General features: G+C 42.2%; 1 protein-coding gene across 2 annotated transcripts in view; it reads right to left on the reverse strand.

Moving 5' to 3' along the window:
• The window catches only part of Pde6a (phosphodiesterase 6A), a 68,679-nt gene extending 60,795 nt beyond the window's left edge, over positions 1 to 7,884 (reverse strand). For both annotated transcript variants that reach the window (XM_023715269.1, XM_004631291.2), the window contains exon 1: positions 7,292 to 7,884. In XM_023715269.1, the coding sequence (XP_023571037.1) occupies positions 7,292 to 7,765 (474 nt within the window). In that variant the 5' untranslated portion in view covers positions 7,766 to 7,884. The remainder of the gene's footprint in view (positions 1 to 7,291) is intronic.
• Positions 7,885 to 16,688: the final 8,804 nt, after the last annotated feature.

The raw sequence follows: 16,688 nt of genomic DNA on the forward strand, positions 1-16,688 counted from the left end.
GAGAGAGGCTGAAAGAAGGCTTCCTCGAGGTGATGACAGTAAGCCCAAAATAGAAACTTGAGTGAGAGCTATGAGGGAGTTGGGGAAAACACCCTAGTAAGTACAGTGGGTTAGATAAGGTTAGAGTGGGTTCAAGTCATGGAACAAAAAGACTTACTATGTTTAGCTTTTCTCACAATCCACTTCTAGCACCACCCAGCTAGTCCAATAAGTATCCCCATTCCATAAATGTCAGTGGAAGCCCCCCTGTTTGTAAGGCCTATACCAAACATTAAGACTTTGGATGAGTAAAATTAAAGTTTCACAGATACATCCATAATACTAATACAGGACTAAGGGCCTGACTGAAAGATGTGGGAATACAAAGCAGTATACTCCCTCCAACCCCATTCTGAAGGCAGTATAGGTTGAGTGTGAACAAGGAGGGGCCAGTTGTAGCTATAGGGCAGTATGTGTGGTCTGAATGAGGAGTCAGATCTTGGATGTTATCTTAAAGTTGAAAAAAATCCACTTTTGTGTTTCCTAGTGCCCCGTGAGTTTCCTCATTATCTGCATTACTCGAGACCTGAGCTAGCCCAAGGTTGCTCAGTGCGTGTTGTTCTGAGAATGGAAATACATTTCACAGGCTCAATTCAGGAATCCACTCACAGAACTTTTCTAAAACTAAGTCTGTACGATCTTTCCCATGATTCAGAAATTCTGAGTGTTACTGCTCTGTTTTTGGATTTCTTTACAGTTACAATGGAATTAAATAGGCAAAAGCATTGTTGTTTCAAGCCAGGTGAAGGGTAAAGGAATTAAGAGAAGCCTCTATTTGCATTAGCACTTGAGGATTAAGCAAAATCTCCAAGGAGGCATTAGCCAAAAACAATTCTGTGTCATTCTCTAAGGACACACTAATGAATTGGTGAACGCAGATGGAGGTGTGGCTTGCTCAGATACGTTTCATGTCCTCAGTTCAGTTTCTATTGAAGAATGCAAATACTTCAGCCCTACCTGCAGCTGAGGCAGAGTGTTTTGAAATCTACCAGAACGCTCTTTCCTTCTGAGTTCTCAGAACTGGAACTCTCTTATAAGCACTCCCGCTCCTAATTCACTGGTACCTACCTAATCATTGCCATGCCTATGTTTTCAGCATAGGGAATACCCTAAACAACCATGTTTCCAAATGATGATCAGAGGTAGAAGAATTAGAAGTCAGTTCACTCTAATCACTTATCTTAAAGAACAGAACTCAGAGGCCCAGGTAGCGAAAACCCAATGTCACTCACGCAGCAATCATTAGCAGAGTAGCTTCTCTATGTGAGGCACTGGATCCCGGGAGTGAATAAGAACAGGCTTCTTGCTCTAGTAAAACTGACAGAAGGGATGACAGGCTGAAGCCACATTAGTTAGTTGTGGTGGTCAGGAAAGCTTCTCTGAGGACATAGCACTGAGCTGAGAACAGAAGGATCAAAGGACTCAGGCACAGGACATGCAATCCATGCAGGAGCATAGAGAATACAAAGCCCAGGACGTGAGAATGGGTTTGAGAAGTCTGAGAAACAGAAAGATTGGTGTGTGTGTGTGTGTGTGTGAAGCATAGAGAAGGAGAGGGAGAACGAAACACAAGGACTTAGGAAGGCAGGCAGGTGCCAGATCCAGGAGGACTTTGAGAACACGGTAAAGAGTTTACATTTTAGAGTGTAATGCAATACTGCTTCTCAGACCTGATTCTCCAGTTGCCCTTTTCAGAACTTCACAGTGCCAGGCTCTATTGTACCCCATGACAATGTACTCTTAGCTAACCATGAATAAGACCTCCCCTTGCCAGCTAGCCACCCACCTCAAAGATAAGGCCCTAAACCATAGTTCAAGGACAAGTAAACAGACAGAAAAAGCTGCACATGGACCACCAAAAACAACGTTCAGCAGAGGTCCGCAAAGTTATGGCAAGTTCCACGTTGCGGGGGAAGGGTCTCTGACTCTCCCTGTAAAAACAGCCCGGAACAAAGGGCTCACGGGTCCTTAATCTTTCCAGAGTACTGATTCTTTTTTATTAGAGTAGCTATCTTCTCTTTTCCCTCTTCCTTTTCCACCTTACAAATAAAATGTCTTGCTTCATTAAATTTGTCCCTCTTTTTACTGGGTCTGAGTTTGCTATCCCAGTGGGCTGCTGGTGCAGACAGCGGTGCTTGTCCCTGGATGCAACAATCAGATGTACTTACTGAATAATAATGAAGTACTAGGCCAGAGCCAGACAACTTATGTGTATTTCTCATTATCTCATATGAGCCCTGCCACTCAAAACTGTCTTTTTCATTCTTATTCACCGAGCCCTGGCTCTGTGTCAGACATTAGCTATGCCAAGACCAACAAAATGAGGTTGCTTCTCATAGTATAGCAGGATTTCATGGAAAACAGGAACTCACAATTCAAATCATAATGCAAAGCAGGTCCCCACAGAATGAGTGACGTAACCTGGGGCCCCAGGGGTTAAGGCCTATGATTGGCTTTAGGGGTATTTCCAGAAATGGACACCTCTCTGAGCCTCGGTCTTCCCTTTGGTAAAATCAAGAGTGATGGAGCAGGCTCTCCTTGAGGTTTCTCTCTTCTCTAGCGTCCTGGGTCCTAGGTCTCCAAGAATGGAAGGACAGTAGAGGCAGACCGGATGTGACCATCTCTGAGATGATGGTCTTCTCAGGGTCAGCCTTCAGAAGCAAGAGTGGTTGGACAAATGAAGTGCTGCAGAAGAGCTGTCATTTATTCCTTCCCTCACTCAGCCAGAAGCAATGAATACCCTCACTGTCCCAGCTTCTGGACTAGGTGCCAGGAACCAGCGGTGAGTAAGACAGGGACAGACAGCCTCATGGCTTTCCTGTTAGGAAAGACGGTTAAGGTTAATAAAAACATGATTCCCTATTAAATTAGAATTTCAAGTAAATAATTTATCATTTGAGTTGTATAGTTGTATGTCAAATATTACATGGGACTTATTTAGATTAAAATATTATTCTTTGTGGGGGCCTGCCCATTAGCTCAGTTGTTTAAGTGACTGCTTAAACAGAGCAGTCAGTCTCAGGTTGCTGTGGTTCAATCCCCAGATGACCAAGCCATATCAGACCTGCCCTGAAGGCATCCTGAACCAGCAAAAAAAAAAAAAAAAAAAATCCAGCCTGAGTATACAAACTGCTAAATCATCGTGGCCCTGATTCAACATGGCTGAATCCCAAAAGCAATAGCTCATCTTCCCATTGACCACTTCCTCCTTCTTCCACACGCTGGTCCCGAATACAACTTCCTTCTACCTCCCCCGCAACTCTCCACCCAACAAGGGAGACCCCAATCAGCTCTAGGCGGCACTGAACCTGTCCCTCAAACCCTGCCCCTACAAGAAGTCCGTAAGATCTCAGCCTTCGTTTGTCTCAGGTCAGAGGAGCTCCCTCAGATCCTCTCCATGTCCTTGGGGTCAATAAAGCCTGCCCCCCCATCCCCACCACCCTGCTTCTTTTACTTCTGCACTGAAAAAAACCTAACACTTCACCTAAAACTCAAACTTAACTGGGCATCTTACATCATATCTGGAAGTTCTAATTACAGTTTTTCCTAGAATGATTCTAAGAATAAAAGAAATCTGCCAGTGATAGGTATATTAGAGTCCTAGAAAATTCTTTATGGTTTCACTTTTCAGAAATACAGTTATTGTAATCATTTCTCAAGTGTTTGAGGTCACTTTTCAGCAGGCCAGGGACAACCTAGACTCCAATCCATACCATGTCCCTCCTCCATTCACCTTTACCTTTTGGCTGTTAAGACCATGTCCTGCCCTTAGCCAAAAACTGAGGAAAGATTTTCTGGGAGGACAAAGCAAATGACTTGCAAATACTGAGTACACAAAACTCCTTGGCCTGGACTTACTGCACCCCCAGGCCTGAGTCACAGCCAGGGAGATTGCCCCCCACCCCAGGCCAATAGCTTACAGGGAAAGACAGGTGTGGCTTCCCTGGTAAACTCCACGGGTTGGGCAGGAAGCAGCAGTCCATCATTTGCTCAGAAATGCAGCAAACTGTTGGGTGTGAATCTTTTGGAATCAGAGGACCTTTCTAAATTTTCAATCCCATAATGCCAGGGTCCACTGAAGCTTTGTTCTCTTTTCCTAGAGGCAAAATCTAAACCACAAACCTGATACAGCATCCATCACTTAGAATAGATCCCTAACAGCAATAACAAAATAATGCTAATAAAAATGAAGAGGAACTGTCAAGGTGAGTCATTACCATGAGCCATGAATAGTGCTGAATGAGAAATACTCCCCTTATTTAACCCTTACGATGCTGTGAGGTAGCTGTTATCACTGTTTTGTATGTTAGAAAATGAATTTAAATAAGCTAAATGATTTGCAAAGACTGAGTTCTTAGAAAGTGCCAGAATTCACACCTAGATCTGATCTCAGCATAAGATCTTAGCTCTCTGGCGTATGACTAGAAATGACCATTCTTCTGTGACTCTCAGTCCAGTACTCTCACTGTATAGATAAGGACAGAATACGGAGTAGCAAAGGGCCCGCTCTAGGGCTCAAGCCCAGAGTGCCTGGGTGCAGACTCCCTGCCTACTGTGCTGCTTTCTGTTTGTGGGACCCTAAGCAAGTGATTCAGCCTTTCTAGCTGTCAATTTTATCATCCGTAAGATAGATAATAAAAGTTTTTTCATAAGATTATTATGAAGGTAAAACAATCAAGACAGTACATGTGATTAGGACAAAAGTCCGGAGTCTACAGAAGGGAGAACAAACTCCAGCTGAACAGGAGCACACCCCCCTTCCCCAACCTTCAGCCTGGAGAGCATTGCCAGGGGGAGTGAGGGAAGATGAAAGCAGAGATTAATTACCCCACTGCGGAGGCCACCCAGTATGCTTCCCACTGAGGCCCAAGCCTGGGTTTCCTGACTCATTTGAATTCTTATAGTAGTAGATTCTTGGAGTAGAAGTCCTGACTTGGCCCTGACTCTTTGATGACCGTGGGGAGACCCCTTTTCAATGTCTCCTGGTTCAGTCCTTAACAACTTAACGAGACAGTTGGATAAAAGGATCTCAGAATCCCCTCTGTCCCCTGCTGTAAACCCCAGACACTTAACCTGAATTTAGGCCAGGGGTAAGGCAAGAACAAAGCCAAAGTGTCTGGGGGCTAGATCTTGTAAATGGCTGAACCTGGTCTTCTTGTTTGGTTAGCAGCAGTAAAAAAAGACCCAGATGAGCCTGTTGTGATGGGGCAAATATTCTTTTAATTGAGACAGGAGTTAAATTATTACATAATTCCTTGACATAGGTTGAATCTCATATACTTCATTTGTTGACCACTTGCTTTGCACCAGACATTGCACAAGATCCTAAGATAAATGGGGAATAAGGCAGACATGGCCTCTGACTCCAGGGCTTGTTGTGGTAACTAATTTTAGGAACCAGACTCTAGTGGGAAGATACAAGAGGCTTTCCTACTGAGATCTGAAGGATAAGTAGGAGTGACCCTGACAGAGGACTACATGGGAAATTGCACTGTAGCCTTTAAATTTCAAAAACTTTTATTTATTTATTTGGTACAGGGTCTCACTACACAGCTTGGACTCATAGTGATTCTTCTGTCTCCACCTCCCCAGCGCTGGGATTACAGGCATGTGCCACCACATCCATTTTTGTTGGTCAAACCCGGGTCCTGTGCTTGCCAGGCAGAAGCTTCGACTGCTGAGCTATCTCCCCAGTGACATTGTGTCCTTTAAAAAATAATGTCAGTCATGGGGCCAGCCAGATAGCTCAGTGGACTAAAGCACTTGCTTAGGCAGAGTGCAGTGGCTGGAGTTCAATCCCTGCCCCCGGGGTGCACTGAGATGGCCACTGAAAGTGGGCATGGTGGTGTACACCTGTAATCCCAGCTCTTGGGAGGCTGAAAACAGGAGAATCACTGAGTCTGATCTGTGTAGTGAGACCCTATGGACACTGTAGACCCTATAGACCCTGTGTCAAATACATTTTAAAAAATACATACAAAAAAAAAAGTTAATGTCTGAAGTCTGGTGTGGCGGGGCATTCCTGTAATCCAAGTACTTAGGAGGCTGACAGAGGAGAATTGCCCAGTGTTCAGGGACAGCCTGGGCTACATAATGAAACCCTGTTTCTAAAAAACTAAACAAACAAACAAAAGCTAATGTCCCAAAAGGGGAAATAATTTGCTCATGATGATCAATGAGGTCTTTGTCAGAACTGAGGATAGAAACCCATGGGCCTGTAGACTCTTAGAAAAAGAACCAAGAGCTTAAGAAAGGTGACCAATGTTAACACATACAGTAATGGGACAGTTGACCATCAGATCTCCTTATGTAAAGCATGAAGAAAGATCTATATCACTTCGGTAATATTTTTGACAAGAATGCGCAGCCTGGATCTAACATCAAACAAGCCCAAATGGAAGTATATTTCTACAAAATACTTCCTCTATACCCCTCAAACATCAAATTCATGAAAAACACAGACTGAACAACTATTTCAGATTCAAGTATATAAACTAAACATAAAGGAGTACATAGGTATAGTTAAGACACTGGCAAAAATTTAATATGAGCTGCTTGTTAGATAAGTATTATATCAACATTACATTTCTTGAATTCAATCATTATAGTTCAGATATGTAAGAAATGTACCTGTTCTAAACCTGTAATCCCAGCACTCAGGAGGCTGAGGCAAGAGGCACCAAGGTGAGCCAGAGCCACATAGTGAGTGTAAGGCCAGCCTGAAGGACATATGCAGCCAGACCCTATCTCAAAAAAACAAAACAAAATAAATCAAAATAGAATGGAATATTTAGGTCTGAGATGAGATCTGTAAATTCCTCTCAAATAAGTCAGAAAAATGGAGGCAGAAAATAAACATGATAAGATGGTGATGATTTGCAGATTTAGGTGAAATCTAGTCTTTTGCATTATTTTAAAATTCCTCTGCTTAGTTGGAATTTTTTTCCCAAACAAAATATTTGTAGTGCCGGGTGTGGTAGTGCATGCCTGTAATAGCAGCTTGTGGAACGCTGAGGCAGGAGGATTGCATACAGTTTGAGGCCAGCCAGGGCTACATAGTGATTTCAAGGCCAGCCTGAACTACAAAATAAGACCCTGACCAAAAAAGAAAAAAAGAAGTTATAAGTAAATGAATAAAGGTGGCTTGTTATCACCAGTCTGGTCTTGGAGGCCAGCAGCTTCCCACCCCACTTGTAGCCCAGGACTCCAGGGAATAATGCCTCACTGCCCTCTGTTATGGGGAAAAGAGTACCTCCTCTGTGTTGGGGACGTTGGCCAGCTTTTTAGAATGTGCAACGTGTCCCACGACACCCATGTCCAGAGGGAAGACAATCTCTGAGTCGGGCATCACCAGGCAGTCTTCAAGGACAGCGTCCTTGTGCACGTTGAAGAGCCGGGTGGCCAGCTCTGCGATGCCATTGCGGGCCCTGTACATAAACAAGCTCATCCGATCTGCCTGCAAGAGGAAGCACAGCTTCTTCATGACATTGAAGGTGCACTTCTCAGTCTGTAAGTTTTCCTGGAAGTCCCGTAGGAGATCAAAGATGATTTCACTCTCTTCCACACTGCTCAGTGAGTGGTAGCTGCTGAAGTCCACGGCCACCTCCTTGGCTCCAAGAAGCTCTGCGATAACCTTGGCCCGGTAGCGGAGGTTGTAGTACTCTTTGGCAAAGCCAATATGTGAGTCCAGAAACTTTTCCACCTCTTCTGCTGTCACCTCACCCATGGCTGGGAATCCCTCTGGCTACTAGTGTGGAGTGGCTAAGGTTAAAGACTTCTAAGGCAGTCTGTGGCAAGTTGAGTCAGAATGCCCTGCTATCATCTGGACCTCTCAGGTCTTGTCTGTCAGTCTCATGGACAAGGTCTCATAGAAGCCAGAATGAGCTTGGGGGATTACCTCATTAATATTTCCTGATAATAAGGATTATGAGGATCAGTGTGTTCCAGATGCTACTGGGCTCATGGTAGGAGACTGTAAGAGTTCCCTTTCACCTTGGTCTTCTAAGAGCTGAGATTTCTGTACAGAGCAGGCAGTTATCCTTTCAGTTGGCCTTAAGCAATGTATACTGGTCTAGCTGAGATGCTGGTGGTAATTTTTGAAGATGGCACATGTGTTTCCCTGATAACCCACACCTGCTGCTCTCCAATATGAGCCAGGTTGAGACAGGATGAAAAGCTAGTGCTCCACGCTGTCGGCTGGGATCGAGCCTCAAGATAGAGGCTGCGATTTCCTGGGGCTTAAGGATTACACATCAGAGCTGAAGCACTGACCCCAAAACATAAGATACTATCTCAATAGCATAATGCAGATTACTCTGTCTGCATATGATGGAGGTAAATGCAAACCACCCACCTAGCCCAGCTCACAGTAATCATGTACGTCCTCAAGCCACTCCTCCTATGCATGTCTTAGTGTCTTTGTTTTCACCATGGGTTGCACTTGGAGTGGTAGATTGGAATTAACTCAGTGGAATTCCAATAACGTATTTTTAGGATTATAAGTATAGATTTTTTGGGCTGAGACGAGAACCAGGAGGGACTCCTACACACCTCTACACTGTAAATATAGTTGCTAGAACTTTGAACTTTGTAAATGAACTTTATTGGAAAGTAGATTACTTCCTTTGTTGTAGCATATAATAAATTCTTGGGGCACTGCACCCATCCTTCAGCAGGGAGGACAAAGGTTCCCCCTGCTCAAAGGTAAACATGGTGACCTCAAATCCTGAAGATTACTTTTACCAGATTTTAAATTCAACATTTATGTTTGTGATATTAATCTATATTATTATGTGTAGCGATAGTTCATTTATTCTTGTTGCTCTGTAGTATTCCATTAAATGAATAAACCATGTTTTATACATTATTATGAAAAAAAGGGTGCCTCTCCTGGGGCTGGCAGCCCACACCCACCACACATTCCATCCAAATCTTTTTTTCTGGCTCTCACCCATGTTGTCTTCTCATACTGCAAGCTTCCTGGTCATACTGGTCATCTCTGGTTATCTTAACCCAGCCAGTCCCCAGTACCCTGATCATAGTTCTTCCCTGTCATATCATTGTTTACCTTGTTATATTTATTTATTACATTTATTATCAGAAATTATCTTAGCTAGGCGTGGTGGCACACACCTATAATCCCAGAACTAGCAAGGCTGAGGCAGGAGGGTCACTATGAGTTTGAGGCCAGCCTGAATGGGCCTCAAGAAAGTACCCATCTAAAAAGAAAAGAAAAGAAAAAGAAAGAAAGGGAAAGATTATTATTATTATTATTATTATTATTATTATTATTATTTTGAAGCAGGGTGTTGCTGTATAGTTCAGGCTGCCTCTGAAACTATATAGCCCAGGTTGCAGGTTGGCCTCAGACTTGTAGCAATCTTCCTGCCTTAGCCCCTTCCCCCCATTTCTGGGATTACAGGCATGTACCACCACACCTGGCTAAATCATCTTGTCTGATTCTGTTGCAATATCTCTTCCCTACCATTCCATGAGGTTTATGGGTTTATGAGGGTGAAGACTTGTCCAGGTTGGTTCCCTAGGCCTAGCAGTGCTGCCTGGGACATTCTTAGACTTCACTATGTTATTTTTATGCATTGTATATGTTCTTCATTAAAAATTTAAAAATACACAAAAGCACAATGAGAAACTAAAAATAAAATATAATTCCGGGTATTTCATAGCCAGTATTTTTGTACATTTAAAATTTTTGAGGAAAAAATATAAATAAAAGACTGTACCATGGTTTTTTTCCCACTTTACAAAACAGCAAGAAGAAATATCTTTTCTGGGGGTGGATAGTCTTTTTGAGGATGGGTTGTTCAAAGCAAGCCCAACACTTCCCTACGCCCTTCTCGTGCATGGCCTGTACCACTTTTTACTCTTGTATATGTTCCCATCAGGGAGCTCTGTTGGCAGGAGGTCCTCAGCGGAACCAAGCAAATGCTGAGGACATGCTCTTCTTTTTGGTACCAGGGATCAAACTCAGCACCTTGCGCTTGCCAGGCAGGCACTCAAGCCACTGAGCTATCTCCCCAGCTCGGACACCACGCTCTGGAACCACCCGCACTGTGAGCTGAAATGAACCTTTTACTTGCAAATTACCCCCGTTTCCACTGCTTTGCTATAGCAACAGAAACAGACTTCCAGCTGCTGAGTACAAATTGCCTGTTGTCCTGAGAGGAATTACCTGCCTCTGTAATATGCTTGACTGTAGATGTCAGAGTAAAAACAAAACAAAACGAAACAACAGCAATGCCAGAACTGGAAATCTGAAGCTTCCTTCAATGGGACTAGGGGCTATTGGTGACATGAGGAGACATGTCTTGTGTGACCCAGGTGAGAGGACAGTGTGCACTGCTAGGAAGAGGAGTGGGCTGTACAGGGTGCAGGCCAAAGAGCCACTGACTCTTCTGTGACTGTGAGAAAGTCATGGACCCTCTCAGGGCTTGCTTCCCTGTCAACTAAACAAGGTGCCGAATAGCTGGCCTATCCTTCCTGACCAACAAACTTTGCTGAAGGAGTCTCCCAGAATAATAGCTGCCCTGACTGTGCGATGCATCTTTTGTTTAATAACATATGAATATCTGTCTGTGCTATTAAATTTTTTGTTACCTGTTAATTTTCAGTAGCCTCATAGACTTTTACAGTATCTGCGCCCTAATTTAACATATTTCCAACTGTTATTCAGGCTGTTTCTAAGTTTTATTTGATTATCTTCTGCTCTTCTTAATCAAAAACTTGACTGAAATGATGCAACAGGGTCATCACTAATCCTTCAAGTCCTGGCTACCCAGAAATCTGTGTTGAAATAAAGAAATAATAAGAAAGTTGATATTTTAGTGTCCAGGTCATATTTTATTTTAAAACATCATCTCCCATAGCTCTTAGCCCACATTTCTGAAAAACCAGATCTGGAATAGTGGAGCTTGTGATTACCACGAAACATCAAATAACAGATTATTTTTTGTACCTAAATATTTGTAGGAAGAATAATTTGCCCTGATTCACCCTAGAATAAGAGTCACATTTCTTTTCTTTCTCCAAGACAAATTTTTAGTGCTCCAAGCCTCCACATGGCTATCCTGGAAGGATATTCAATTCCAATTATCATTACAACAAATGCCCCACCCTACAGTCCTGTGAAGAACCATTGACCTAGCTTAGTCCAGCCCTGTAGAAGCCCTCTGGGCTTCAGTCCATGCTGTATTCACAAACGAGCCTCTATGGAAGCTGGTTTGGCCCCTGATTGGCCCACAGTTCTAACCCCAGATGGGGCTCCCGTGTTCTTGCTGTGGGTAGGCTTCCCTGGAGAGGGCACCAATAACCACCCAAGAGGAGGTCCTCCTACCACTCCAGGGAAAGGAGAAGGCCCTAGATCTTTTTACTCAAGGATCCTGCAGAGCCTAATTCATTTTTCTGTCTTAAGGAAGCCTCTCAAAATTCTCCTGCCTCACTACTTAGCCCTCCCTTTCAAATGGCGAAATTAGTATTTCCACATCAGACCGAAAATTATAAAAAACAGAGCTTATTAATAAAGCCAGCCATCAGACCCTTCCCGGGCTATGGATCTTAAATGTCTGGCTGGCCTTCGAATATGCTTCCCAGATCCTTCCAAATTAGAAGCATGGCCACCTAATTCTTAGTTTCATTTTGTCTCTGCTTAAATACCTTCTTGGTTTCCATGGCAATGGATTCTTCTTTGAAATTAGTTTTGTTTTCTTCTTATGTCCACAACATCTTTTTTTCCCAAAATTTTATTGATAAACAGCAATGAGACAGTTTCAAATCAAATCGGAAGTACAGTTTCAACAAATAACACACTGCATATATTCTTCTTAGTGGTTAATTGCTGTACAAGATGCGGACTTGAGATCCTATTCACAAACACCATTAGAACAAATCATTCTATTCATTAAGAGAATGCAACTATATATCTATCCCAACCACTTTGAATACACAGATACAAAATGGACATTCATCTGTATACCCCATTTTTTCTAAGTTCCATTATTGAATATTATAGGTGTGTAAACTCAGCAAAATATTCTAAAAGAGTCCAGTAGACCATAATAGCATTGGGTCTTCTGTTTAACTGGCAATGTCAGAAATTATTGACCTGAGTCCCCCACAGCTCAACATAACAGCATGGCTTGACTTCCTGTATTTCGTCTTCATACTTTTCTACTGGATGGATAAGACCAACGTAAAGCAGGACCTGTGCAATAAGAGTTGTAGCTTTTTGGTCTGAGAAGTGAAATCCCCTCAGGATTTATTCTGAGATCCTGTACCTCAGATTGTAGAACCTTTGTCAGTGTCAGCCATGTGGATGAGTCACGGCCATTGCTTGGCCAATGTGCTCTCTGTGAAAGCCAGAGAGAGGGTTTTCTCCCCATGTGACTCTCCTTAGGCACACTCTACATCATTGATCACTTTCCCGTCCACAACATCTTAACAAGGGTCGGAAAGGTTATGAAGACGACAAGATGCAATGTATTAACATTATTGTAACTGTCCTACTAACCTGTTTTGAAATTGTCTCATTGCTATTTCTTTTTCATTAAAAATTAATTTAAAAATTTCAAAAAATAGATAAAATAGAAGGGTGTGAAAGGAATCAAGGAGTTACAGCATCTTCACATGGGTGGGAAGGCTAAATCAGAGCTTCTTTTGCCAGGATCAATTAATGCAATTGAGAGCTCCCACCCCCTCCCTGCAACTTCTCCCTGACTCCAGAGCAATTCAGCGTGCTTCCACACTAACGCCAAGATCTGGAATGATTGTTTCCTTGGATTTAAGAATTGTCGCTTCCAGCCTTGCTACACAGTAGCCCTGTGAGACAAGTGGTCAGGCAGGGACACTCTCCAACACACACATACCAAGGAGCTAGAAGACAGGGAACAAAGGGAAAATACCTATAATTATATAGAATACTATTTGTAATACTAAAAGAATAAGACTGGTGGTGTACCTCACAGGAAGAGTGCTTGCTTAGATTGTGTGAGACTCTGGGTTTGAACTTCAGCATCTTAAAAAACAAAGGAAGATAAATAACATAAATGCCCACCAATGATTATATAAATGTCCTTGTCAAGGAATAAAAGTACAACTTAGTTTAAGGTTTTTATTGGCTTTATTTACAGTTCTAGAATTAGCAAGACTTCATTCCATAAAGTAGAATGAATGCTGTGAAGGGGCAGTAGCGAAGTTTATTTATTTGTTTACTTTTATAAAAAAGTATCAAATTTATTTCATAGTTTTGTTTTTAAATTAGAGATGTTGGATAATGACTAACTTACAGTGTATCATAATATTGCAGGCAGCCGAGTTAGATAGAAATATTATAGGCAGTCAGACAGGGCCAGGCCCTCAAAGGAGACAGCACGGAAGAGGAGATGCCTTAAACTGTGGGAGGGGCAGATGCTCCTGCCTTGAACCAGACCTAAAGACCTAAAGGCCAAACAAATGCTAACCGAGTAGCACCTGGGATTGATATTCTAAATAGGTGTCAATCACCTGGAAAGACCCAAGTGAGTCACTAGCCCAACACGCAACAGAAAGAGACCCTGTCACACATTCCAACCCCCAACAGGGAGAGACCCTGTCCCATATTCATGCCCACTTGCTATGTGACTCTCTTTCCCATTTGATACTGGATTTAATCAGTTTTACCAGAACAATGGCACTTGTAATCCCATTGATTGACCATAGGTTTGTCCCACCTCCTGCCCACCTAAGTGAGTTCCCATTCTCTTCACCTTAGTCCCACATGGTTTTACACTATAAAAGTCCCTGGAAGAGACAGCTTCCCGGGGAACTACCCACTCAGGCCCCTCTCCTGTCCCTCTCTTGGACAGGAGCTTTCTTTCTCTCAATAAATATATTCTGCTCATAACCTCCATTTGTTCCTAAAATTCATTCTTCGGTTTTAGAGAACGTGAACTCGTGCAGGTCAGGTCGGGAGATCGTTTTTCCCTATGTCATTTGTAGGTTCCCTATATGGTTTGGAGGTCACCCACGCAGGATCAGTTTTTCTTCCTGTATCATTTTGGAGGTTTCCACCGAGATCACTGGACGAAGATACGAGTTTGCTTTTCTTTCATGAATTCTGGATTGGGACTTGCTTAGGTAACAAATTTTTATGCTTCAAATGTTAATGTCTTTGCCCATTGCTCATAATTAATTGTTCATACTTTGTTTCATACAGTTTTGTCTCATAATACTGTTAAAATTGTTTACAATTGCTTATGCTTTGTCTTTATGTAGTTTTGTTAAAATGTTGGTCAAAATGCTGTTGGTAAACCTAAATTAAAATATAAAAATGTTACAAGTTCATGATATTTCTTTAATGGGACATTTATGACTATTTTGCACTTGTATATGTTGCATTTGAACTGGTATTCCTAAATGCACTGGTATTCCTTACTTGAATTTAGACAATAGCGCTACAGAGAGTAACAGTAGTAAGCCTCCCAGTGGATTTTATGTAAACTTTTGTAAAATGGGACTTTTAGCCAGCTCGGACTTAAAAAATATACATGCCTGTATATGAAACGCAGGACTCCTTTTGCCAGTTAAATGACCTTAGGTCGGCAACCGTTCTTAAAGACTTGGAGGACAGATTTCACTGGGATAGACTGGTTCTGATCCCCCTCTACACGCTAGAGGAAATGTCAGGCCTGCTCTGTTTCAGTTTCCTTGCTTTGACTTTATTCCTAATTTTCCTGCCTCTTTGTACTTTCCCTTTTAGAGGCATGTAAAATTAAAAAACTTTATAGACCGTTCCAACTAAGTAAAGCCCTTAGAAAATGAGTGTTTGTTAACACTGAAAACAGAAAAGTCATTTTAGAAAAAGGACACATACCCCGTCTCTGGGTCAGATGAGACAAAGAGGACTATGCCCGTCCAGGAGGACACATATAAAAGCCATGTCCCAGCTTAGTGTTCTGGGCAGGTCTCCTTCGGGAGACTAAACCTAAGACACAGTGGAGAGAACCGACTTCTGGGTGACACCAGAAGGAGCTATCTCCAAAAGCAGCACACTTATGGGACCAAAACACATTTAGTATAAGGGAGGATTCAATCTTTCCTCCTAAGTCTAATTATCATTATGGATCAGAGATAAGTTGTGGACTTTAAAGCCTTAAATGGAAAGTGCTAGTAATCTTGTTCAGGCTTTTGAGTATCCCTTATAGAACTTAGACAAACTTAGAGCAGCTGCCACTCTTTGAAGCAGAGGACAGGTTTCCCCAGCCACTCTTTGGTGAATCCCCATTGAAGCCTATGGCTGATGGAATGTTGACCAGAGAAACTGCTGGATTCCTTTCTGGAGACATCTCTAGTTGTGTGAGCCAAAAGAAACTGAAAATACCTGAGGGGTTATGGCCGAAGGTTCCTTGGTAGAAACTGGCTCTTGACCACTGAAAGATCTCCACTTACCTACTATACTTTTTTTCTCTCTCTGCTAGCAAAGTAGGAATTTAACCTGAGCTTTTCAGTAGAACATGTTAATGAGTCACTCTGAGAAATAAGGCTGAGACAGTTTGCAATAGTGGTTATCAGGGGAAGTTTACATCTGTGCCTTACATGTTAATTATAGAGTAAGATTTTTTGCCAGCTGTATTGTCTTTACCAACATGTAAAATGTGATTGCTAGATGATAAATATAATTTTCACCTGTGAGCTTCAAGGTTAAACCTTGTTTAGTTGCTAAAAATGTTTACCTAGGTGATCAGATGAAAATCAAGTGTTTGTAGATTGGTTCAGTGCACGGGGCCAAATCTCTCCAGTCAATTGTTCTATCTATCTCTATCAGTGATCTTTGTAACCTGAGAAGTGCTCACTTCTACCTGACCTTTTATGCCACAGTTAATGCTTCCTTCTGCAGACACTCAGGTCACCAGACCAATTGTAACTTACAAGTAGTAAGAGTGAATAAAGGGTTTGTGAGATATTTCAGGAGATAGGAATGGCGCACCAGTTCGAGGGTGGATAGGCTGGTGGGATCTTGTCTCCCTCTCTCCAGCAGGAGCATCCACCTGCCCTGGAGAGGGCTACTCAGGGACGCCTGGGTGGAGGAATCAATTAAAACAAGGTGGGGATGCCCAGAAAGGTAATTTCTATTGAATTCCAGGTTATCTCACAGTCAAAGTCACTTACTCCTTTAGAGTGTGCTTCATTAGGCACCGGAAGACGTTTGATCCTTACATGTTAAGAAGAGCCGTTTAAATGAATTAAAGAAAAAAATATCAACTGTGATGCTAGTTTATAACTAAAAAGATGATGTAACAAGAAAAATGGTAAAAATGTCTGTCTTATGTTCAGATTTTGTTTGCATTAAAAAGGTCATTGTTATCTAAGTTTTAAAATATAGATGTGAGCAACAAGAAAACCAAGCAGTTCGGCCTCGCTCACCATTGGTGAAAGTAAGTTTTCCCCTATTTGCCTTTCTAGTCTAGAGGGTTTGGTCTTCTAAAGCAGCTGTAATACAGCCCTCTACAGGGCTACACCCATTCTTCACTAAATCTATACAAGATTTTCAAGGACAATACTTTTTTTTTAATTAATTTTATTGAAAAAGAAAGAGCAATGAGACAGTTTCAAAACAGGTTAGTAGGAAAGTTACAATAATTAACACATTGCATATTGTT

Source organism: Octodon degus, unplaced genomic scaffold, assembly GCF_000260255.1.
Source record: "Octodon degus isolate 3935 unplaced genomic scaffold, OctDeg1.0 scaffold00040, whole genome shotgun sequence".
Lineage (NCBI taxonomy): Eukaryota > Metazoa > Chordata > Mammalia > Rodentia > Octodontidae > Octodon > Octodon degus.